The 25,505-nt window shown below is 38.6% G+C and overlaps 1 protein-coding gene across 1 annotated transcript in view; it reads left to right on the forward strand.

Annotated features, from left to right (window-relative positions):
- Positions 1-25,505, forward strand: part of FHIP1A (FHF complex subunit HOOK interacting protein 1A) — a 221,794-nt gene that overhangs the window by 124,550 nt on the left and 71,739 nt on the right. The window contains exons 3-4 of the mRNA XM_058550191.1: positions 5,181-5,412; positions 19,818-20,444. Of these exons, the coding sequence (XP_058406174.1) occupies positions 5,308-5,412; positions 19,818-20,444 (732 nt within the window). The 5' untranslated portion in view covers positions 5,181-5,307. The remainder of the gene's footprint in view (positions 1-5,180; positions 5,413-19,817; positions 20,445-25,505) is intronic.

The following is a 25,505-nucleotide window of genomic DNA, read 5'->3' on the forward strand; positions in this document are numbered from 1 at the left end:
TTACAATAATAGACTTTTTATTTATTTAGTAGCAGCCAATTCAGGGCATTCCAAAGGGCATTCTGAAAAATGAGTTTTTCTACTGGCAGCTGCTCAGAAAAAAAGCAACCAACCAACCACGAATTATATTTGAGATGGTTGATTCCTGTGCTTTGGGTTCCTTAAGTGAAATATGCTTTAGTCATAAAAAGATGACAGATAGAATCCCATTTACAACTAGAATTTCTTACAAAGATTTGTGTACAGTATGCCATTATCCTTCTTTAATGATTATCTGATTATCCCTCCCCAATTAGTAAAACAGTTGCAATAAAGTATGTAAAATTATGACTTTTGACCTGGGAGAGACCTAAGAAATAATCATTTAGTCCTAACTACCCACCTAAGAGCCCCATTTTTACTTAAGGTCTCACAGCTGGTTAGAGCTGGAACTAGAGTCCTGGGGCCTTGTCTCCCAGTTCAGAGCTCAAGTCCCCAAGTGGGGACTTCAAGTTTTCCAACTTCCACGCTTGGTGGACTGAGCTAAAAACTCTTAGCCCTAACCCTTTGCCCTCCACTTTAAATCCACCTAAACTCTCTAACCATTTTCACAAGCCAGCCAGAGAAATATCAGGAGGGAAGAGGGAAAGGTGGGAAGGGAGCCTGCCATGACTTTCCATCAAGTTCAAGACATTACTTCTGCTTTGGTAACTCACTATGGAAAGACTCGGCTTTACTTCTCTTTTATCTCTATGCTCCCTACCTGTGTTCTTTTTTTTTATTTATTTTTTTGCTGAGGAAGATTCACCCTGAGCTAACATCTGTTGCCAATCTTCCTCTTTTTGCTTGAAGAAGATTGTCCCTGAGCTAACATCTGTGCCAGTCTTCCTCTCTTTTGTATGTGGGTCGCTGCCACAGCATGGCTGCTGATGAGTGGTGTTGGTCCGCACCCAGGTACTTAACCTGGGCCGCTGAAGTAGAGCATGCTGAACCTAACCACTAGGCCATGGGGCCGGCCCCTCTTACCTGTGTTCTTGACCTCACCTTTCTTCTGCTTCTCTTGCTCCATCAAAATTCTTTTTTTTTTTGTATCTTCAAATTCTTTATGTTCATTAGTTCCTTCCCATTAGGCCTGCAAATATGATTACTTTTTGTAATAAAATGTTCCCTTGGTTCTGTCTCCCCTTAAGGTGGCCATCCATTCTTTCCCTTAAGGAATTTTTTATAATCTGTTATTAGGAGATATTATGTTTAAGTAGATAAAAGAATTGAAGGATTATATGAGATAATATATAATTAAATGTCACAATGTTTACATTGTAAGTTCAGTCTGATAATGAAAGAGGGATACGTTAAACTATAGTCATTGGTAGTTCTGGAAAAAAGGTGATTTGACACATTTATAGCTTTCCTAAGTATTGGAGTTTTCGAAAGAGTCTGAAATTAGATAAAAATGTCAGTCTATTTGGGAATGAGATTGAAGGAATTTTTTAAGAAATTATTTTATTGAGGTCATATTGGCTCGTAACAGTGTGTAAATTTCAGGTGTATGATATTGTATATCAGTTTCTGTATAGACTGCATCATGTTCACTGCCAATAGTCTAGTTTTTATCTGTCACCATACACTTGTGCCCATTTACCCCTTTCGCCCTCCCCCCATCCCTTTCCCATCTGGTAACCACTAATCTGTTCACCTCATCCATGTGTTTGTGTATGAGGTTGAAGGAATTTTTACATTGGAAAGAGGTGTAATGTAGATGACTAGAATCTAACCTTTTATGATTGTATGGTATATTTTATAATTCTGTGATATGGAAGCATGTGCTTGTGCTTTTTTCATAGTCAAATAAAAGATATCATACTTTCAAAAGAGGGCAAATAAAATAAATATAATTCATACATCAGTTATCTTTGTCTCCAACAATAATCTAATAGAATTCTTTTTCCTTAGGTGGAAAGTATTTTTATATGTAATATTAATGATATATATAAATGTGACTGCTCAGTAATGTCTTTGGAAATGATAAAGTCAGTTATGTCTTTGCAGTATAGAATCTATGCTGATATATTAGGGTGTTAAGCGTGTGTTTTGATAGCTGATCTCTCTCACTGCCAAAAAATTCAACAATCACACCACAAAACCACATGCAACCACTGTTGGAAGAAGAATCCTTTGGGTATTTTTTTTGGTGTTGGTGGTTTGTTTGAAGAAAGAGAAAATCACTCGTTAGGGTCTGAATGATTTATAGAGCTCTCTCTCAAGCATGACGTTTGAGGAGATATGTGTGTGATTTTACAGGAAGAATAGGCTGAATATGTGCCAGCAGTGGCAAGCTTTACTCTAAACATTCCCAGCATCAGACACCTTAGCCTGAAGAGAACAGAGGGCAGGAAAGGGGAACTGTCTAATAATACCATACGCATGACACAAGCACACCTGCTAGTGACTGCAGCCTCTTACCTGTTCATGGCTTTTTGCTCGGTTTTGTCCTCTGTTCTTCACTTGGGACTTTTAGCTTTGATCTGAGAGTTAAATAAAAAGCTTGAGATGGAAAAATGCAAAAAAAGGAGGAAAGTAAAGTCTGATAACAGGCAAATGCAGAAATATATTGAAAACCTTGGTGCTTGAGGAAATACGTCCTTCTACATCTCTCTTAAATTTGGAGCCATCTCTTTCTTTCAGTTTTATATGGCCCTGGGGACCTGCCACTGCTTTAATACTCTAACATGGGAATAAGAGAGAGAGTGGAAATACCCAGCTCTTGGGTCTCTGGGTGTGTTAGGTAGTATTTTCATTGAGAGGATCTTCTGGCATAGTTTCTCCCTTCTCAAACATAGCTCGCTTGACTTGCCTGAGACTTCTCCTTTCTCTCTCAAATTTTCTCGATGTTGTGGTTTCTGTATTCATGACACTTTTAGATTCTTCAGGCATCTGCCTCAAAAGTATGATCGAATAAGCATCAACCAAGTGAGATGCACTTTTCTCAGAGAGGTTACAGATTCCTTAAAGGAATAGGGCCAGGGATTATAGCCAGGAGAAAGGAGAATATAGTTTTCTGGAAAAAATGCTGGACTGGGAATCAAGAGCCTTACACTCTATTTCCATCAAACTAACTTGTAAATTTATGACGTTAACTAAGATATTTATCCTGTCTGTCATGCAGTCTCACTATCTAAAAGGATTGCATGTAAAGTCCCTTTGAGAACTAACTTAAAGGATCTTAGAGAGCATATGTCTAATTTTCAGTTAGAGGCAATTGGCGTGATGTATGTTCCCCTCATACCTTTGAAGAAGAACCTGAGAATCTTGGAGCTGGAAGGAATCTCAAGGAGTCTTCTACTTTTTCAACCTCTAAGATAAACCAAAACGCTCTGATTTTTCTCATTGTTATCATTACATCATCTGAATAAAAGACCTTGGCATTTTCACAGAAGTATTATGTTTAGGACAATGAGGAAGTTGAGTCAGAACTTGTTTTGTCTGTCATCACTTAAAATACGGCTGTACGCTGAGATGTTATCTATAAGGTCTAGCCTGGCAACCAAAATGAGGTGAAGAGGCTGGCTGCAAGATCGTAGGGAGTGGAGAGGCCTGTAGGGACGGGGAACACATACCCTGCATGCGTGGGGCGGCCACTCCTGAATTTTAAAACACCAGATGGGCCCAGCAAAACATACCTCTCAGTGGTAAAGGGCCATGGCTGGCAGTGAATGATGGCTTATTGAAAACAACAAATTTGTATTATTAGGAATTATACGTTGGGGAATTCACCGATTTAAATAATAAAATATAGTCATAGAAGATACATACAAGCTGTTTCCCTCAGGTATATAATTTGTGCAGTCCATCTTCTAACAGGCCTTCTTCTTTCTGCATACTTGAATCCTCATCCATTCTCCTTAAAAAATGTTTTTTTCCTCGGAATTATTAATTCTTGCAAGTTTTCTATTCTTACGTCCTAACTTTTTTTCAAAGATCCTTTAATGTTTCAACGTTAAAGGTTAGCCTCCCACCCCCCAACAGAAGCAATTATTCCTTAACTATTTTCAAGTTTTTAATTCCACTCCCCACAAAGAGCTTGACCCATAAGTCTAACCTGAATCGTTACCTTAAGCCCTCTTTCTCACATTTTACTGTTTGTAGGAGGAACAGTTGATCAGTGTTCTCCTTGTAATACCCTTCATGTTATTCAGTTGAAAATAACCATGTTTGTTTTTTTTCTTTTGGCACTACAAGTCTGGAAATTTTATCATGGATTTTGTTTTCCAGTGCTCTGATAATTATAATGTAATTACTTTTCACTGAACTCTCTCCAATCTCTATACTAAAAAAATAATATTTGAACTGTACCCGGTCCTTTTATGGGCTGATCCAACTGGTGAGATAATACCACTATCTTATTGCTTTTGTCAGAGAGTTAGCACCACACACTGCATTGTATTCACTGTACACTCTATGACCTCAATATCTTTTTTCTCCCTTCTGGCTCTGTTATAGTCAGACTTTCTTCATATTTTATCCACGTAATTCATTTTTCATTTGTAAGTGTGCTACCTTATACTCACACCTAGTAAGCACTATCTTGTTTTTGATGGATCATTTCTGTCTCTGTTTGTCAAGGTTACTTGGAATTCTATTATATTTCAGAGAAGCTAGAAACCTTAACTTAGTTTGTAGCCACAAAATGACTGAGAATGCTTTCAATTCCATTATGACAGTCATTGATTAAAAATATTCAATAATATTGGACCCAGGAGTCTGGGTGTTGTTTTATAACCATCCCAAGTTGCATCAAGCTGTTTATTTCTGTCACTGTTAACTAATGGTTTTCCTGTTTCTGGATGTTTTTAAACTCCACAGACATTGGCATTGTAGTTTCTTGCTTGATTATAGAAATTAGATTTGAATGATTTAGAATTATAGCCTAGGGGTTTGTGGTTGGTGGTGGTGGAGAGAATGAACCCAATAATTGTTTAATTTATGCATGTAGCTTTGGTAGCATCATTATTTTATATTTTTAGTAGCAAGGTGAGAGAAAAATAGAGAAACCTTTGAATTGAGTAGAAATGTCTATTTTGTAGATATTTTGTCTTATGTTGGACTTTGAGAATGTCTATGCTTTGATTTAAATTTAAAAGTCAATGTCCTGTTTAATATATGAACATAATGAGATGCATTTTTTTTTATTGTCATTACAGGTTTCTGAAGGTGACAATGAAATGTGAAGAAGTTACATTTCTAATGTGATACTTGAAAGTTAGTGACTGCTTGCCAAATTTTCATGAAGATTAAATATGACTTAGAAGCATTGATTTATGAAGGTTTATGATGTCATCGGTTGCGACAGAAAGCAAACTCCAGCAGGCTGTGAGCCTGCAGGGAGTTGACCCAGAAACATGCATGATTGTGTTTAAAAACCACTGGGCGCAGGTAATGTATGAGTTTCACCTTCTCTGCTGGTCTAGGTAGCCCTAGAGTCCATCACACTGAACCAGAGTTTCCCACTGCTGTGACAGGTAACTAGGCTTCCAGAAACATAGGGAAGAAAATCTTTTTGGGTAGGAAGAAAAACAATGTCCTCTTCTTGCTTTCCTAGAATAGTATCTGGTTAAAAACCACGGTTTTCACAAAAGCAACTAGGGAACATGTATGTTCCTCAGATATTTTTAGAAGAACGGCAGTTGGCCTTAAAGTGACTTTTACATCACTTTGCAATATACTTGACCGTGATTACATCCTCTCTCTTTCCCTCCTCCCTGCTGACTTTCATCCAGTCCTTACACTCTACCAATACTAAAATACACTTTTATTAAATATTTACCGAGTGCTGTGTTGAATACTTCAAAAGCCTTATATCGTTTAATCTTCTCCACAAACCCATAAGGCAGTTAGTATTAGCTTCCTCATTTTACAGATGAGGGAATGGAAAATTATAGAGGTTAAATAATTTGGTTAGGTTATACAACTAGTGAGTTTCCAAGCAAGTACTTAGACCTTGGTCCCTTGACCTCAAGACCTGTGTACTTGGCCGCTATGCTCTATCATGTTTCAGGCTGGTGGTCCCTGTGTAATTTAAGGAAAGAAGATGCCTGGCGTTATCTGAATTCATTACAAAGCTGATTATAAAAGTTTTTTGATAATTCATTTTGACTTCTCGGTGACTCTTCTCTGATGTGCTTGTATGTATAATTAAGGTTTGAATGTTCAGAAAATTTACCAGCTCACCCCTTTCCTGAGAGAGTTTGCAAGTAGTAAAATAAATAAAATTGACATTCTTTACTACTTGTCCAACATTACATTCCTCAGGTGAGCTGGTAAGTGGCTATTTGTGTGACAGTGTTTTAATGACTACCCAGTTCCTTCCTGTGGCCGGAAACAGCACATGGGTTAAAGCACTGAGCCTGTAAATCACAGCAATTATAGGGGACACAGTTTAGATCAAAAACAAAATCAATTCTGCTTCTGGGTCATTTACACTTTGTAGCTTCTTGTCACTATCCAGTGTAAAGCTTCTAAGATTTTTTATGCATTTTCCATTCTCTGGTTTTTACTGTTAGAATCTTAATGACTTTGCTTTGGATATTAAGGGCACATCTGCTTTAGCAAAGGGAAGAAAGTAATTCAGAACTTTTCCAGATAATTAGAGTAACTAATTTTGGCTTTGCACTTTTAGAAGCATTTTAAAGCACTGGCTCCAAAGTGGGGTGGCGAACCCTGACGGATGTGCCCCATAGTCCATTGAGTATGGGAAGAATATTTTAGAAGGTCTATTTCTATCTTTATCTTTAAAATATTTCTATTTTGTGTTTATAATGTAGATAGTATATTTGTATATTAGTATGTGTATATATTTTAGTTTATTTAATTATTTGTGCTCATTTTTTAAACTGGTAGGAGCACACAGTCAGATGTTTTATATTGAGAACATTTTCAGCCCCAGTCATTTCATTTGGCTGAAGAAGTCTGTTATTGTAATATGTATTCTTTGCTCTGGGCCCCATTTTGTTTGTTTGTATATAGTACCTTTGATTGTAATCATTCCTGCTGGGTTATCTGTGATGTGATCCATTTAGTATTCTGTACCCCTCTTCAAAGACATATGATGTATTATCAACCTCTTGATTTTATGTAGATGGATCTTTTGCCCTGTTAAATTATGTCCCGGGCAAGCTTTTTCCAAAGCTGTTGGAATGCTGTTAAGAGTGTCTTAATTCAGCAGTGTGTAAATGCTCTTTCTCGTTAGTGAAGGAGTAAATATTGGTCCCAGAATCGTATTATTCATTTCCATATCCAATATGAATGACTTCAGCATTATCAGACAATTTGGGTTATCTGAAGCATAGCACCCCCCTTTAGTGCTGATGCATAACACCCTCTGTTTAGTGCAGAAAAATATTGAGTTGAGGGTAAGGATAACTTTGTCAGAGGGAATGGTGTTTAGTTATTAAACACTTCCTTTTGTAAAGTGGGGACACTCTTGGTCTTATGTTGTTTCAGCCATTTCTTTAACATTGGACAAGTTTCTTACTGTAATCTTTAGTCTTGACTTTTCCTTTTAAATAAATCTGGAAAACACTCTCAGTCTCTGTCTACTTCCAAAGGTTCTTGAGGGCGTTTCTGTTACCTTTATGAATAAATATACTGGTTCGAGAAATTCATGTGGATGTCAATGTGATTATTGTTAAATGGAGATTTACCGAGTCCAAACTTAAGGTACATCACTGTAGGCATCACAAGTGGGACACAGAAATGTATTAGCCTTGGTCTGGGCTTTTAAAGGATGCATAATCTAATTTGGATGACAACATGAGATACATTATTACAAAATGAATAATAATGATTATAGGAATCAAGTCAAGAGAAAGGACTTTTATGGATGGAAATGGCCTGGAAAATGGAGAAAGTGAGATTTTGCTAGCTTGACTGTGGACAAAGGAGGTTTTGATGATAGAAAGGAAAAGAACATTTTAGAGAAGGGTTATTGGGAAGAAATGCTCAGCTTTGGCTTTTTTGAATGGTAAAAAAAAAAAAGATGAAGCAGTCAGAGCAAGGCAGAGATGTGGGGCTAAGTGTGAGGTAAGGGCTGAGACCTTCAGTTGATAGGAATAAATGCCACTTCTTCATTGTTTTGGAGTTTCATACATTAGCACTTTGCTGTGAGTTGTTCAGGCTGGGGATAGATGAAGAGCAGTTGCAGAGGCTTGGGAAATGGACAAAAATCTGACATAAACTCCTATGACTAGTGTGCCTGTAGCCCCTGGGTTCCCCTGAGGCAACTCAAGAAAACCTGTAAGGCTGGTGAGAAATGTGGCATAGACAGAACTGCACTACAGCATTTTATTTACTGAAGTGTCCCATTAGCTGGCAAGTAGAGTACTTTTTTATATGTTAAATTAGGAAAAATGAAGGCAACAAAAGCCTCTGGTGTCCAGAGTTCTTCTGTTTGTGAGGATACTTCAGTATGAATTCAGCATAATTAACGTATTTGACAGGTTCTGTTCTGCTGTTTACTAGTAGCTTCTATTCCAGACCTTGAGTTAAAAAGCAAACTTTGATGGAAGAAGATTATCTGCTTGCCCACCTACACCTTGCAGTCTGTCAGGGACAGCTAGTTATACGACCAACCATCATCCAAGGCAGTCTGTGATCAGGTGGGTCGCCAGCGGGGAGACCTTGAGGGGCCCAGTGGTGCACTTGAGTTTCCAAACTGTTCCCTGGGTCCAGTGATCTCATGGCATTCCCAGAATAGTTCTACAGTGGAGGTTCGGGAATAGTTGCATTCCTAATAATGACACTGGAGAATCCAGGCTATAGTAAGTAGCCTCTGGCCTGTACTTCTTCTCATCTTCTGAGATGCCATCTTGCGTTATAAGTCACCAGAGCAATGAATCTAAAATCCAGATCTGTCTGGGTCATTTCTCTAGTTGCACATTTCAGTGGCATTTGGCCATCTACAGGCCAGGGTTCTTTATGTTCTGGCCTCTTTCACTCCCTGTCTCTCATTTAGTCTCTAGAAATGAAAAATTACTTGGAGTTCTGTGCCACCCCCACCCCTGGGCAGTGCCCATGGTGCTATTTCATGCCTCTCTGCCTTGGTCACTTAGTCTTCTTTCTGCCTGGAATATCCCTCCCTCTAGTTAACTGCCGCCTTTTCTATAGGACTCATTTGGGACATCATTTCCCCCAGAAAACCTTCCCGGCCCTCTGTCATGCTCCTGTTCTGTGCTCCAGCAGTTCCCTGAGTATTCTTTCACTGTTACATCAACCACCTTGTATTAAAATTACATGTACAGTATCTTCTTCCCAACCTCATTAAGCTCCTTGTGATCAGAGACCATTTGTAATTTACCTGCATCTCCAGTGCCAAGAACAGAGTGTGGCATCTTAAGATGTTCAATAAATTGTTGAACTGAAAAACAGGAAATATGAAATATAACTTTAGAAGAGCTAGGCAACTTAGAAAGCAGCTTTGAACATACACTAATTTTAAAACATTTTATAATTTGCTACCAGCAAGATCTCTGGACTTAAACGTTTAATGATAATGATCTAGAGGAGTGTGTGTGTGTGTTAAATTTTTGTAGTAGTCTATAAGAACAGTTTATAGTCTAGTAGACTGTTGTTTTTTTTTAATAATTTTATTTATTTTTCCCTCAAAGCCCCAGTAGATAGTTGTATAGTTGCATATCCTTCTAGTTGCTGTATGTGGGACGTGGCCTCAGCATAGCCAGACAAACAGTGCGTCGGTGTGCGCCCGGGATCCGAACTCAGGCCGCCAGCAGTGGAGTGCACACACTTAACCGCTGCGCCAGGGGGCCAGCCCCCACTGACATTTAAAGTAGCTGTTGATAAGTATGTAGTTATTGCCATTTTGTTACTTTTTTTCTGGGTGTTTTAGTAGTTCTTCTCTGTTTATTTCTTCTTCTCTTGCTCTCTTACCTTGTGGTTTCGTGGGTTTCTTCAGTATTATGTTTGGGTTCCTTTCTCTTAATTTTTTGTTTATTTATTATAAGTTTCTGGTTTGTGTTTACCATGAGGTTCATACATTATGTACATATATAGCTGTGTATATTAAGTTGATGGTCTCTTTAGTTTGACCTCTTTCTAAAAGCTCTACTGTTTTACTCCCCTCCTCCCATATTTTGTTTTTGATCTCATATCTAACCTCCTTTTTTTTGTGTATGTATCTGTTACCCTCTTATCATGGAAATAGATAATTTTAGTACTTTTTGTCTTTTCACCTTCATATTATCTTCATAGCTGGTTAATCTGCTACCTTTACTATATTTTTGCCTTTACCAGTGATTTTATTGCTTTTTTATTTTTTTGGATAATTTTCTTATTCCTATTTGTGGTCTTCTCCTTCCCCCTTAAATAAGTCCCTTTAGCATTTCTTGTAAGACTGGTTTCTTGGTGATAAACTCCTTTAATTTTTGCTTGTTTGGGAAACTCTTTATCTCTCCTTTCATTCTAAATGATAACCTTGCTGGGTAGAGTATTCTTGGCTGTAGGTGTTTTCCTTTCAGCACTTGAAATATATCATGCCACTCCCTTCTAGCCTGTAAGGTTTCTGCTGAGAAGTCAGCTGATAGCCTTATGGGGTTTCCTTTGTACGTAACTTGTTGCCTTTCTCTTGTGGCTTTTAGGATTCTCTCTTTATCTTTAATTCTTGACATTTTAATTATAATGTGTCTTGGTTTGGGCCTCTTTGGGTTTATCTGGTTTGGTGCTCTCTGTGCTTCCTGTACCTGGATGTCTGTTTCCTTCCTTAGGTTAGGAAAGTTTTCAGCTATTATTTCATGAAATAGATTCTCTGCCCCTTTGTTTCATTCTTCTCCTTCTGGGACACCTGTCACATGGATGTTAGTGTGCTTGATGTTGTCCCAGAGGTCCCTTAGACTGTCCTCATTCTTTTTTTTTTTTTTTTTTTTTTTTTGTGAGGAGATCAGCCCTGAGCTAACATCCGCCAATTCTCCTCTTTTTTTTTTTTTTGCTGAGGAAGACTGGCCCTGGGCTAACATCTGTGCCCATCCTCCTCCACTTTATATGGGACGCCACCACAGCATGGCTTACCAAGCAGTGCGTCGGTGCGCGCCCGGGATCCGAACCAGCGAACCCCGGGCCGCCGCAGCGGAGCACGCGCACCCAACCGCTTGCGCCACCGGGCCGGCCCCATGTCCTCATTCTTTTTAATTCTTTTTTCTTTTGTCTGTTCAGCTTGGGTGATTTCCTCTAGTCTTTCATACAGCTTGCTGATCATTCTTTTGTATCTTCTACTCTGCTTTTGAGCCCCTCTAGTGAATTTTTCATTTCCAGTATTGTATTCTTCATTTCTGATTGGTTCTTTTTTATGTTTTCCAATTCTTTGTTGATGTTCTCAGTGAGTTCATCCATTCTTCTCCCAAGATCAGTGAGCATCCTTATAACTTTTTGTTTGAAGTCTTTGTCAGGTAGATCGCTCATTTCTATTTCATTTAGTTCTTTTTCTGAGGTTTTTGTCCTGTTCCCTTGCTTGGAATGTATTCCTTTGGTTCCTCATTTTGCCTCTTTCTCTGTGCTTATATCTATGTATTAGGAAGGTCAGCTACATCTCCTGATCTTGGAGAGGTGGCCTTATGTAAGAGATGTCTTATGAGGCCCAGCAGTATACTTCCTTTTGTCACCAGTTCCAAATATTCCAGGAGTGACCCCTGTGTTGGCTATGTGTGTCCTTCTGTTGTGGCAGTGTTGCTCTTGGTGCAGGTGCCCAGGGAGGCTGGGCTGTCCCCCTGGCTGGCTGGTTGTAATGCTCAGCTGAGTGTGGCTGCTGTGGACTCTGCAGTCACTTTATTGGGTGTGGGGAGCCTCAGCACAGTTGGCTGCAAGGTCTAATAGTACATTCCTGTTTCAGTTTTTCTGTTAAGTGAGTAGGCCCCCAGTGTGACTGGTTGCTAGGCTCAGGGGCTTACAATTGCTCTAGGCCTCCAGCCTACAAGACTCTTGTCAGGTCTCATGATTGCAGCGGAGTGGGGCTGGCCCCAGGCATGGGAGCACCCAGTTGTTTCAGGCTTTAGAAGGTGGAGCCGATCCCCTACCTGGCTATTTGAGAAGTGCAAGTCTTCTGCAGCACAAGCCCCACCACCCACAGGGCCACACACACGATCATCATGGTCCTGCCCTATGCGTGTGCCCCGACCCCCTGAAGTGGACCCAGTTACCCCATTGCAGAGGCCCCACACACTCTGCCAACACCCCACACATTCCATCTGCTCCTCATGCATGCTCTACCCTGCAGAGGTGGACCCACTCACCTGGCTGCAGGGTATCCAGGCACCCAGCCTATGCAGGCCCACAGGTTGCCCAAGGGCTTGCTGTTGGGTGGGGCCAGTCCCTAGGGCAGGCTCCCTGCCCTGGCTGAGCTGGATTAAATCGGTGCTCTAGTGGGTGGGGCAGACCCTGGGGTAACAGGACAGGGGAAGAACTCCAATGGCGGTCTGCCAGCATCTGTGTCAGCACACCTGTACTAGGTTACAATAATGACTGCCACCAATGTCTCAGTCACTGGAGACATCTCACCTCTCACTGTGTTGCACCCAGAGCCTATCAGGTGAGTCTCTTTTCACCAAAGGATTGTGCGTCTTTCTTTCTGGTGATTTTAGGTTGCTTTCCAAAACAGGTGAATTTGTGCATGAACACTTTAAGAGCTGGCTTTTTCCTGCCTTATGTCTGGTAGCTTTTCTGGAGATATTCCCTGTTGTTGTTAGTAGCCAGCCAAGCCAGATATTATGACACTCGTCTTGGTTGTGCTGTGCCCAAAAGATGCTTATAGCAGTGACGCGTCCCTGCTCAAGTCCCCCACTCCTCTACGGAAGGCTGTGTACCTTAAGCTTGCTCCTGGCTGGCCATGAAGTGCTGCGGCTTGCGAAGGTGGCTTTTTCTCTCCAGAAAGGAATTTCTGCCTCTTCCACCTCAGTCAGGACTGTCCCTTGTTGCAGGGGTTCTTTTTATCCAGTTTTCAGTTCTCTCTCAGGGGTAATTGTTCCAAGAGTTCTTGTAAATTCGTTGTGTCCGTGGGAGGAGGTGAGTTCAGAGTCTGCCTACGCCGCCATCTTGACATCAACTCCTAGATAATGTTTTAAGTATAGTATCTTGTGTAGAGCTCCAAGTAGCCTGACTCTATTAAAGAAGTATAAAGTACTTACTTATACATGGATTTGAGATGTGCATTTCTATCTGTTCCCTGGGGAACTCATTCTCTTGCTCTGTTCCATCTTCACTCTTTCTGTCTGTGCCTTGTCAGAGAGAAGTTAAGTAAAATCTTTGAGAGATGGAAAGTTGGGAAGTGTTAGAGAACTCTGATTAACCTTCTTAATATCTTAGTAAAGTGATGTTTGTTAACATTTTAAAAATGTATGTCTCTCTCCTCAGCTTTTCAGGTAGCTGTAAACTTGACAGTAGAAAGTAAAGCAGAACCAAAGCTGTGCTTCTTTAGAGGGCTAAGGCATTAGCCTGTGCTTCTATAAGACTCTAAAGTGGTTGAACATGTTGAAAGATCAGCAACTTTCCCACTGTATGGTCGGCGATAAGTCTCTTTTTGCTGTGGTTGAAATGACAGTGTTCTCTGGAATATCATGATATAGATCATTGCTCTTAGGTCCTTTCCATATATACCTAAACTAAAAAAATATACCTAACTTAGGGGTTAGTTTATTATGTTATTTTATTGACTGATGCTTCTACTGTGTTTCTGTATTGCAGGAATTACTAGAGTTTATTTGGTCCCAAGGAGGTATAGAATGTAGATATAGCTCCTGCTCTATCCTGTTTTATCCCAGATTTAGACAAGTCTCTGGAGTTCAGGACTGGAGCTGACGTTAACCAACTTGTGCAAGTACACATATATTAGTAGGCTGTTATGTTAATATAAAAAGAAATGACTCAGTATAGGTCTCTCGTGGGAATAGATATGCAAGGAATACCCCAAATTGAAAGACACAGCTGTTAAGCAATGAACAAGAACTGGATGGAAACTTACTTTTGTTGTAGTTATTTGGTATATTAAGTGGAATTTGGCTTAAGATCACTAAATCCTGCCCTTCTGTGTGATGGAAAATGTTACTTAGTAACTTGTTTTTTTCCACAATGCCACTTTAAATTAGCATTCCAAAGGATTTGGAAGTATGATTGTACTCATGTGACTTTCTTGAAATAACTAGGCTCTAACCAAAGTAGCATAAATAATCATCTATTGATACATGCATGTGTATAGGACATAGAACAATATTAAGATGAGGTCAAACCTAATCTCCCAACAGAGAAACATTTGTGTTTATTATGAAGAATAATCGTTTGTTAGCTTGAGGTATGATTATGTGATTTATGTAGATCTTTCATTCTGAAAGCATTTGAGCGTCCTATTTAGAATTTGTGAGTATTTGAAATTCAGGCCCATTATCACTGACTAATGGGGGCCATCATTGGAGCTAAGAATAAGAGTAGCTGGTATTCCTTAATGAAAGAAATATGCTGTTTCTTCATTTTATTTAGCCTCAATAATCCTCATTTTTAAAGATCAAGTGACTTTGAAGTTAGGTTAAAATTTAGCTATATTGGTTAGATGATAACTTGTATACCATTGTTCATACTATTGATCTTTTTGTGTATTTGTTTCTTTTGAGAATTGTGATAGTTTACATGTGGATCTGTATGTGATGTGGGCTCATGATTCACGCACACACACACATCAGCTTGTACTTGTTAAAGTTTGTAGATCAACAATTGCCTAGCTATGATCAGCAAAACATTTACAGTGCTATTTCTTTCTTTTTTTTTTAAGGAAGATTGGCCCTGAGCTAACATCTGTTGCCAATCTTCCTCTTTTTCTTTTTTCTCCCCAAAGCCCTGATACATATAGTTGTGTATCCTAGTTGTAGGTCCTTCTAGTTCTTCTATGTGGGATGCTGCCTCAGCATGGCTTGATGAGCGGTGAGTAGGTCTGCGCCCAGAATACGAACCGGCGAACCCCAAGCCACTGAAACAGAACGCACGAACCCAGTCGCTATGCTACTGGGCCAGGCCCTACAGTGCTATTTCTGATCTTAGCTGATTACTTACTTAATGAGCTTGGGCTTTAAAAAAAGTTGATTAGTTTATTAAATGTTATTTTCAGCCTAACAAAGTGAACTTGTTTAGTAAAGGAAATATTTGCAAAGCGTATTTTGCTTGCTTTCACTCTCTTCCCCACTTGGATCCCTCCAGTCCCTTTAATTGTGTTTTTTCCCCCTGAACTGAATCCCTGAGACCGAGAAGAAGCTGGGGCTGGGAAATCTGAGGCAAAGTTGAGAGTATAAGAGAGAGGATAGTCAGAGGAATGGGCCAGGTCTGGGGAAGCCATGGTGAGCAGCACAGGATCATGGATCCATGGGATGGGAAGGGCAGAGTTGGTAAACAGGTGAAACTAGGCAGCAAGCAGAAATCAGGGACACAGGAATATTAGAGTTAGGTGGGAGTAATGTGAGAAGAGGGCACAAAAGGGAAAAATAAGGAAAATTCCAGGTCACATCAGGAATCAGTCTACAGAAACTGAAAGAACTATGACAGCATCTGGGCAGCCAACTTGGGACATCAGAACAGAAGTTCTTGGGCATTTCGGTGCCAGTTGTGCTCTAGCCAAGAAGCTTCTTAGCCATTCCCTGTCAGGATAGGAACCAGGCCCGGGGTGTGGGCCCCCAGAGCCCAGTTGTAAAAGCAGGTCATGGGTGTGTCTGCCTGGAAGGGAAAGGGAGGTGGCCTGGGAGGGTCCTGACACCCAAGGAGAGAGGTTAAGGACATGTGGCAACACAGGCATAATCAGCACTTTGCTGAGTGTTATGTATTCCATGACTCATGGGCCTTGGTTTTAACACACCCATCTTCCAGGCAGTAAAACCACCAGGCCAGGGCTGGGAAAGAGTAAAGGGCTCTTAATGTGTCTGCTCCATTCCAGATGATCAACAAACCTTATATCTCTGTGGGTTATTATAGCTCTTTTCTCATGTTTCTCTGTCCATTAACCCAGAAGGCAATGTAGAGGAGCTACTATAAAGAGGGTAAAAGATGCTTCGATTTAAAAGCTGCTAAATAGTTTGTATTCTGTATAAAAAGCTTAGTTCTCTTTTTTAGGTTTTTCATAGCAAAAAAATAGGTCTGTTTGCAAAGGAATGCATTGGAATAAATAATGTAAATGAAGATTAATTCATGAGAAAAATGCAGTTTGTGATCATGTAAATAGTTTTGCTATATATTACATATATACATTTATTTTATTATTTTATTTTTTTAATTTATTTTTTTTAAAGGGCTTTCCATCATTTATTTAGAATAAAAATGACATGCAACATTCCAAAAATGAGTAAATCCTTGGGGTTGGAATCAAATCTGGGATTCAAATTCTGACTTTGCCGTGTATGGTCTTGGGCCAGACACTTAACCTCCCTGAACCTCTGTTTCTTCATCTATATGTGAGGAGGAAATTATGCTTGTGATGTGTGCAACATAGAGCCTGGCATATAACAAGTGATCGGTAAAAAGTAGCTATTGTTGTTAACGTTTTCACCGCAACTAAATTATTTTCTGGAAACAACTATGTGTTAAAACTGTCAGCTGATCCACATGACCCAACACTGAAAAAAATGTTATTTATTAACAAGCATTGAGAAGTAGTGAACTTTTTTCCATTGACACTTCCTTTTATAGACACCCTAGAAGGCATTCTGGATAAAACAGATTCACAGATTGTAACAGGTAAGGGAGAAGGGAACACCCTGGTAAGGAAGCGTTTTACAACTGATGAAGGGATAAAGATCATCTACAGACTTATTCAACCTCCCCAGGGATCAAAGAGACTCTGCTATCAAACTAACAAACTCCCTCTCTCTCTCTTCCTTTCTTCCTTCCTTCTTTCTTTCTTAATGAGAGTAGCAAGGATGACAAGGATATTAAGAATTAGACAAACTTGTAAATGGCTAGTGGTCATCTAAAGGGGTACAACTGTCTCTTTTCTTCCTTTCTCTTCCTTTCTTTCTTTTCCTCCTTCCTCCCTCCCTTCCTTTCTTACATATATACATCTAGATATGTAATAAATACATGCATGTGTATAGTATAATATTATGCATATGTATAAATTTATATTGCTTAGGAATTTCTGAGAATTAGGAAATTTCCAATTATTGTTTTTAACTCAATAGTTTGGTCCTTTTTTTAGATATTAGTAGAAAATTAGTTTGTCTACTTTTATTTTTATATTATGAAATTACATCAATTTATAGGAAAGAAGAACTAATTAACCTTAAAATTTCATTAATATCTTTTCAGATTCACTTTTATTCATGCATCTATTTGTCAATATATCTAGTTTTTAACTTAAATTATTTTTCATGTATACATTTGCATGTAATGATATGATTCACTTAGTGTTTGTTTTTAATAGCTTTATTGTATGATGATGTAACATTTTGATTGATTCTCTTATTCTTGACCGTTTGAGTAAATAATTTCATTATTGAAAATATCTTTGGTGTGGACATTTTTTTAACAAATAATTTCTGGGTTGTTTCCTTGGGACATTTTCCCCAAAGTGAGATTAACAAATCAAAGGGCAGGAACAGTTTTATAGCTTCCATTACATATTGCCAAATTATTTTCCAGAAAGATTGGGCTAATTTGCTATGCCTCTGTCAATGTATAATGCACAGGCCCAATTTTAGGCAGTTTAGACAGTCTGGGCACACATGAGAAGTATAATTACATTTCTACCCCGAGGCCTAGCTGTATAGATAGCTCTCATAAGTAAACTCAATATGTGGACTTTGAAATTATAGAACTCATAAAGCTTGTAGCGAATTTGTTCTTCAGAATGTGGAGTCTTGAAGTTAGGGCTTTTGGGGCTGGAGAGCATGCAGTGTTGAGGTGGAGGCCCCTTTTGGACAAGTGTGGTACTGTGATCCTGCACTGTGAGATGTCAAGGCCAGAGCAAAGGGAAAAGAGGACTGCCAGGTCCCAGTGTTTCTGCCAGAGGGGTCATCAGGCCTTCAAGTAGTTCTGGAGGGCGTCTTGGAGGGTGGAGTCCGGCATGCAGCAAAGGAGAAGGGATGTCCAGTGGGCGCACTGGAGCCACCAGTCATTGAGCCATGTACCTCCTGAGTAGCTGCTAACCGAAGGCCTTCCGTGTTGAAACTGTCAAGGGTGTTGGGGTGATTATTTCCTTGGTGGTAGCATTATTAATTTTATAATGGAAGTCTATAGAGATTACAGATTCTGTGGAAATCTATTCATTCTATAAGGTTATACTTGCCTGGTCCATAAAGGTTCCTTTGTCCTGTTTCTGACAGGGGAAAAACTTAGACTTTTCCTTGAGAAATAAATTTCCCTCATTGCTCATGTCTGTTGACATAGCATTGTACCTTTGCCAGCTTCCCTAGTGACTTGCAAAAATTCTGTAACCTAAATATAGAACACGTAACAGCACGTTGTAGAACTGGGCCAGGAAGATACTGCAAAAGACATATTCCATGTAGCATGCAGTTCAGAAAGGCAAAAAGAGCAAAGATAAAGTCATTGATAAGATATTTGGTTGTTGAAAAATTACCATGTGTATACATTTTAAAGGAAGTAAATCAAATGGATATTATCATAGAAATTTCAAGTCATAAAGATAATGGAAGTTGAGATACACGATTGTTTTAATTTCCACGTCCCAAAGTAGAAGTAAGTATTGATGCGTGGAGAAAGGTAGGAAGCATTCAAAGGCCCACAGTAGTAAGGGAGAGAAACACTGGGGCTGTCACATGACCTAATTGGAGATTTATTTATTTCTTTCTGTCAATTGTTTTTTTTTCTTTTTGGAGGTAAAATCTGTATAACAAAGTTTGCCATCTTAACCATTTTTAAGTGTATAATTCAATAGCATTAACTACAGTCACAATGTTGTGAAACCATCGCCACTATTTCCAAAACTTTTTCACCACCCCAAACAGAAACTCTGTACTTAGGAACTTATGTTATAATTGGTTATCTCAGAACTTTTTTTGGTTTAAAGAAACACAGAGTTTAAAACCGTTATTTTTTTAGTTTCAACATATGCCATATGTTAGGGTTGATCCTGCCAGGTATGTGTGTCTTGTTCATCAGTTGCCTTTCATCCTTCCTGATGTTGCATGCTTGGTTGAAGAGGGTGCCCATCCAAGTAGAGGAGAGAGGGATATTATTCTGTCAAGGGCATACGAGGAGCTGTGTTCCCCTGCTGAAATCTCCAAATCAACTCTATTTGTAGGATAACACGGGTAGTCTTACTTATTGAATGTATTTTAAAATTAAAAAGCAATATTATATTCTTGACAGTTTAGAAAAGAATTTAAGAGCTTGTCATCACTTTGAACACAAAAAACGATTACTATTTTTCCAGTCTTTTTTCATATACGTGTTTTTGACATAATTGATAATGATGGATCTAACTATATAAAAGTAATTTATTTTTTCATCTAACATATTACTTACATTTCATTTTCCTCAATTGTCTTCATAATAATAGGCCCAGGAATGCATGTAGCTTAACTTACATAACCATACTACTTTCTTTGACATTTAGGTTGCCAAAATTTCTAACTATTGTAAATGAATGTCTTCAAACATCTTCTTTCTATAGTTTAACTCCTTCATTTTATTCACATGAGAGAGAGACAAAACACAATGCTCATATGTCTTGTTGTGGGCCATGGCTCCTACATTTTCTATGAAGATTTGGTACAATCAGTGGTGGTATGTTTTTGTAATTATGATAGACATCAGATGGCAATGACAAATGTTTGATTTGATTACAGGTTGTGAAAATCTTAGAGAAGCATGACCCCTTGAAGAACACCCAGGCAAAATATGGATCCATCCCTCCAGATGAGGCCAGTGCTGTGCAGAATTATGTAGAACACATGCTCTTCTTGCTGATTGAAGAACAAGCCAAGGATGCTGCAATGGGGCCAATTCTGGAATTTGTGGTCTGTGAGAACATCATGGAGAAACTCTTCCTTTGGAGCTTGAGGCGGGAATTTACTGACGAGACTAAAATCGAGCAGCTAAAGATGTATGAGATGTTGGTTACCCAGTCACACCAGCCTCTGCTGCACCACAAGCCCATTCTGAAGCCCCTGATGATGTTGCTGAGCTCTTGTTCTGGAACAACTACCCCCACTGTGGAGGGGAAGCTGGTGGTCCTGCTCAATCAGCTCTGTTCCATCCTTGCCAAAGATCCATCCATTCTGGAACTCTTCTTCCACACTAGTGAGGACCAAGGGGCTGCCAACTTCCTCATCTTTTCCCTTCTGATTCCCTTCATTCACCGAGAGGGGGCAGTAGGTCAGCAGGCCCGGGATGCTTTGCTTTTCATCATGTCTCTGTCTGCTGAGAACAGCATGGTGGCCCATCACATCGTGGAGAACACTTACTTTTGTCCAGTAAGTTCCTCTCATTGGCATGTTTTCCACTCACTCCTCTTTTCCTCTCCTGTGCTAATGATAAATACTTTTTTATTCCTTTCTTTTCAGCAAGTTGTACTTGGCACCTTCTATGGAAAGATATTTAGAGGAAATCTTTTGGGGGGAGCAGAGGAATCTAAGTTGAGATGCTATTTTGCTGAACAGTGTCGACTCAAAATAAGCCAACAGAGGAAACTATATGTGTTGCCATTTCTTGGTTCATTTCTGTTGGGTCTGTTAGTTTTTTCTAAGAGCATATCCTGCGCAATTGGTAAAACCTGCTCTTTCTGTATTCTTACCTTTTCAGGTTGATTTTGCACCAACGAATCATGGCATGTGGTGAGACACTGCACAGCTGGTTTCACAAGTTAGTTTGTTTCTCAGCAAGATAATGACCATAATTGTAGATACAAAGCACTGATTTTATTTTAAAAATAAATACGTATTTACAGTTTGAGGTAGCAAGAAATACTCGATTCTGTATAGTTTCTTAATCATTGGTATGGTGAGAAATGAAGTATAAGGTCCTTTGCAGATGTTGGCCCTATCACAGTTCCAGAAAATAATTGGAGCTGCCTGAGACTCTTCAGATGCCTTAGGGCTCTGATTCTTTTTTGGTGTTAGTGTTGTCTTTGGAAGGGGGATTTAGATGACAGATTTATATCTTCTTCTGGTTTGTCAGATATGTTGGGCAACAGCTAAAACATTTTTATTTTCCCAACTCAGCGAACATTTCCAGTTTTTTTCCATTGTCTGTTCTTTTTACCAATCACCTCATTATATTTCTTTATAAACTACATATGCCTGATTCTGCTGGCATAGTGTGTAAGACCATTAGTGAGTTTTATTGGAACAGGCCAGGCAAGTTGCCATAAAAAGATTAGATTCATTGTTAATGAACCCTATATGGGTAGTTCTTGACCAGGGGTGAGGGCATTTAGAACTCTTTGTGGGCTGTGTTTGGTTGTCATAGGGATATGGGTTGGCTGGGGAGGGAAGTCAACTGGCCTTCAGTGTACACGGGCCAGGGATGCTTAATGTCCAGTAGTTTGTGGAACGATCTTGCACAAAGAATTGACCTGCCCCAAATGCTAATAGCAACCTTAGTGAGTAACATACTGTATTTTGCTTTGAGGTTCAAAAGCAGTAATCTTCTTTATATTACTAAATTCCTATTTTTACTAATAAACTAGGGTCACTTAGTGTCTGGTGAATATTTATTTCAGGGCAAACAAGTGAGTAAACATTTTATAAAATTAAATTTCAATTAAGAAATTCAGAGTACCATGTGTCCCTTCTCTTCTGGCTTCTGACCAATGGAGTAAGAAATTGTACAAAGATTGATAGTCAAATGGGAAGTGAAGAACTAATTCCACTCATCTGTGCTGGCATATTAAATCTCCCTTATCTCCTTCAATAGTGCAGTTTCTTAAAAACTCTTTTTAAAGAATATATCTTAGGCAAAAATGGGACTTCTTACCCTGAATCTAAGCATCTTTGGAATACATTGCTGTATTAGTTTTCTGTTTCTGCTGTAACAAATTACCAAAAACTAATGGCTTTAAACAACACAAATTTATTATCTTATGATAGTGATATCTTGCTGTAGGTTAGAAGTCCAACAGGTCTCACTGGGCTAAAATCAAGATGTTTTGAATTTATTCAAGACAGGGCTGTGCCCCTTTCTGGAGGCTCTCATGGTGAGTCTGTTTCCTTGCCTTTTCCAGCTTCTAGAGTCCACCCACGTTCCTTGGCTCATGGCCCCTTCCCTCTATTTTCACAATCAGCAGTATTGCATCTCCCTAACCATTCTTCTGTAGTCACACTTCCCTCTGACTCTTCTTTCTCCCTCTTCTACTTTTAAGGACCCTTGTGATTACATTGGGATTACCTGGATTATCCAGGATAATCTCTCTATTTAGATATCAGCTGATTAGCAACTTTAATTCCCTTTTGCCATGTAGCCTAATATATTCACAGGTTCAGGGATTAGGAGGTAGACATCTTTGGTGGCGGACACACACGTACACACACACACATTATTCTGCCTTCCACAATTGCTGTATCCAGGTTGGAGAGCTCTTGAAGAAATTTGGGCAAGAACACAGCATAATTAGAATTCTTCTAGGGGTTTAATCTGACTATGTAAGGTGGGTGAGTATGGGAGATGCTGAGGAAGTAGGGAGACACAGTAGGGTCTAGAAACAAGAGTGGTAGGAATGAGAATGAAAAGGAGGGGCTGGATATGCACAATGATGTGGAGATAGAAGCTTATTAAAAAATAAACAGTATAGTGTGAGAGCTATATGAAAGATTGAGTTTGGGCTTATTTGAATTGTTTTGGGTAGTTCTGCTGTTAAAGAAGAAACGCAAATATTGAAACAAATCATCAAAATATTCAGGTGTGGTTCACCTAATCCGTAAGCAAAAGACAGTTTAAAAAAGATACCATTTACAAAAGCAACACAATCATAAAGTATCTTGAATAAATCTAACAAATATATGAAAGCTTTTACAGAGAAAATTATAAAACTTTATGGAAGGGCATAAAAGAAGATCTAAATAAATGGGAAGCTCTGTATTATACAGTTTGTGTAGATGACACTTTTCTGCAAATTAGTCTGTAAAGTTAATGCAATTTATGTTTTACAGCTTTTTATTATGAAAAAAAGTAAAACACAGAAAACTTGGAAGAATACTGAAATGAACACCATATACGCACCACTTAAATTCAAAACTGTTAATATTTTGCCATACTGTGGTGTATTTATCATCTATGCTTTTTTTTTTTTTTGCTGTACCATTTGAAATTGTTATAGACGTTTGAAATTGTTACAGACATCAGATACTTTAGTATATATCTCCAAAGTAAGGACACTCTCCTACATAACCACAATACCATTATTATACCTAAGGAAATTATACAACTATTCCATAATATGTTCTAATATCCAGTTCCCCAATCACGCCGCAAATGACTTTTATAGATTTTTTTCCAAACTGGAGTCCAATACAAGGTGCATTTCTGGCTGTCATATCTCTTTAGTCCCTATTAATCTGTACAGAGCCTGCCACTTTTTCCCTGTGACATTTTAAGAGATCAGCCATTGTCTTATACAACAAGCCACATTCTGGGTTTGACTTGTCTCCGTCCTCTGTATTTCCTGCAAATTGGAAGTTAGGTCTAAATGCTTGATTGAATTCAGGTTAAATAAATTTGGCAAGAATATTTTACAGGTGATGTGGTACACTTCCTGTTGCATTACATCAAGAGACATGTGTTAGGTCGTCCCAGTATTGGTGATGCTACACTTGATCACTTGTTTGTTTAAGGTGGTGACCACTAGATCTCTCCATTGTAAAGGTAAAATTTCCCCTTTGTAATTGTAAGGTGTAGTTTGTGAGGTGTTAATGTGACTTAAAATCCTAATAGGGTTTTCATGAAATGTGACAAATTGTGGCTAAAAGTCATATAAAAGTGTGTAAAAGGCCAAGAATAGCTGAGATAATTATGACTAATGCTAACAATAATATATTTGTTGAGAGTTTACTATATGCTGGACATATATGTCATTATTATTGCTTTGTATGTATTAATTCAGTTAATCCTCACAATTGTAGATACTACTGTTATTCCCTTTTTATAGATGAAGAAATTGAGGCACAACGACATTAAGTAAATTTATACAAGGCCACATGGCTAGTAAGAGACAGAGTCAGGATTTGAACCTGGGCAGTCTGACTTAAGGACCCATGTGCTTAACACTGCCTTGTACATAAGTAATAAAATATCAAGACTTCCTATAAAGCATCAACCATAAAGAAAAGACTGGAATTAAGAATAAAAACACAGATTGGGAGAAGATATTTGCAACACAGGTAACTATAAACGATTGGTACCCAAAATATACAAAAATATTTGTAATGCTACTAATGAATAAGAAAATGATGAAACAACCTATTAGAAAAATGAGCAGAGGATATGAACAGACAATTCCTAGAAGACACCTAAGGTCAATAAACATATGAAAATATGCTCATCTTCCCTAGTATCAGGGAAATGCAAATTGAACCCACAATGAGACACCAGATAGTGCCCATCAGAGTGGCTAACTGTTAGACATCTGATAACACCAAGTGTTGTCAAGGATGTGGAAAAACAGGAACTTTTGAGAGTATATATTGGTACAATAACTCAGGAAAGCAGTATGTCAATATTTAATAAAATTGAATATTTGCATACCATCTGATCCTGCATCTTCACCTCTAGGTATCTGCCCTAAGGGAATCTGACACATGTTTACAAGGATATATGCACAAAGATATTCAATAGAATAGTGATTGGAGGAAGAGAAAAATAGAAATTAAGGGAAAGATAAACTGGTTTATTCTACATCAGTGGAATATTACTCAGCATTCAAAATGAATAAAATCACATGTATTTTGTAACTAAATCTACATGTGTGAACACCAATAAATCTAAAAACATGTTGAGTAAAAAAAGTAAATAGCAAAAGGTTACATATAGTATATTAGTAGTTACATAAAATTTACATAAAGTTTTAAGACAAAATCTTGGTGTATACTGTTTTTTGGATACATATGTATACAGTAAAAGTAGAAACACAAGTGAAGGAATAATATGTACTAAGTTCAAGACTGGAGTTACTCTTGGGGTGAAGGAAGGAGAAGGGTTGGTAATGAGATTGGAGTAGGGTTTAGCTCTATTTGTAATGTTTTATTTTTTGAAAAAATAAAGAGCACTCTGAAGAAATTATAGCAAAAAATTAAAATCTGTTAAATCTTGGGGATGGTTTTCTATTCTATTATTTTTTATATGTAATATTTCATACTTAAAAATTTAAATATATTAGGTCTAGAATGGAGTATGTTTTTAATGTTTAGATTTCCACTTATTATGTTATAAGCAGATTTCACTGAGAAATTGTTGCTTTATAAAAACGTGTTTTAGGGGGCCCAGCCCGGTGGCGCAAGCGGCTAAGTGCGCCTGCTCTGCTGCGGCAGCCCGGGGTTCGCCGG

The sequence above is a fragment of the Diceros bicornis genome, chromosome 11 (assembly GCF_020826845.1).
Source record: "Diceros bicornis minor isolate mBicDic1 chromosome 11, mDicBic1.mat.cur, whole genome shotgun sequence".
In the NCBI taxonomy this organism is placed as follows: domain Eukaryota; kingdom Metazoa; phylum Chordata; class Mammalia; order Perissodactyla; family Rhinocerotidae; genus Diceros; species Diceros bicornis.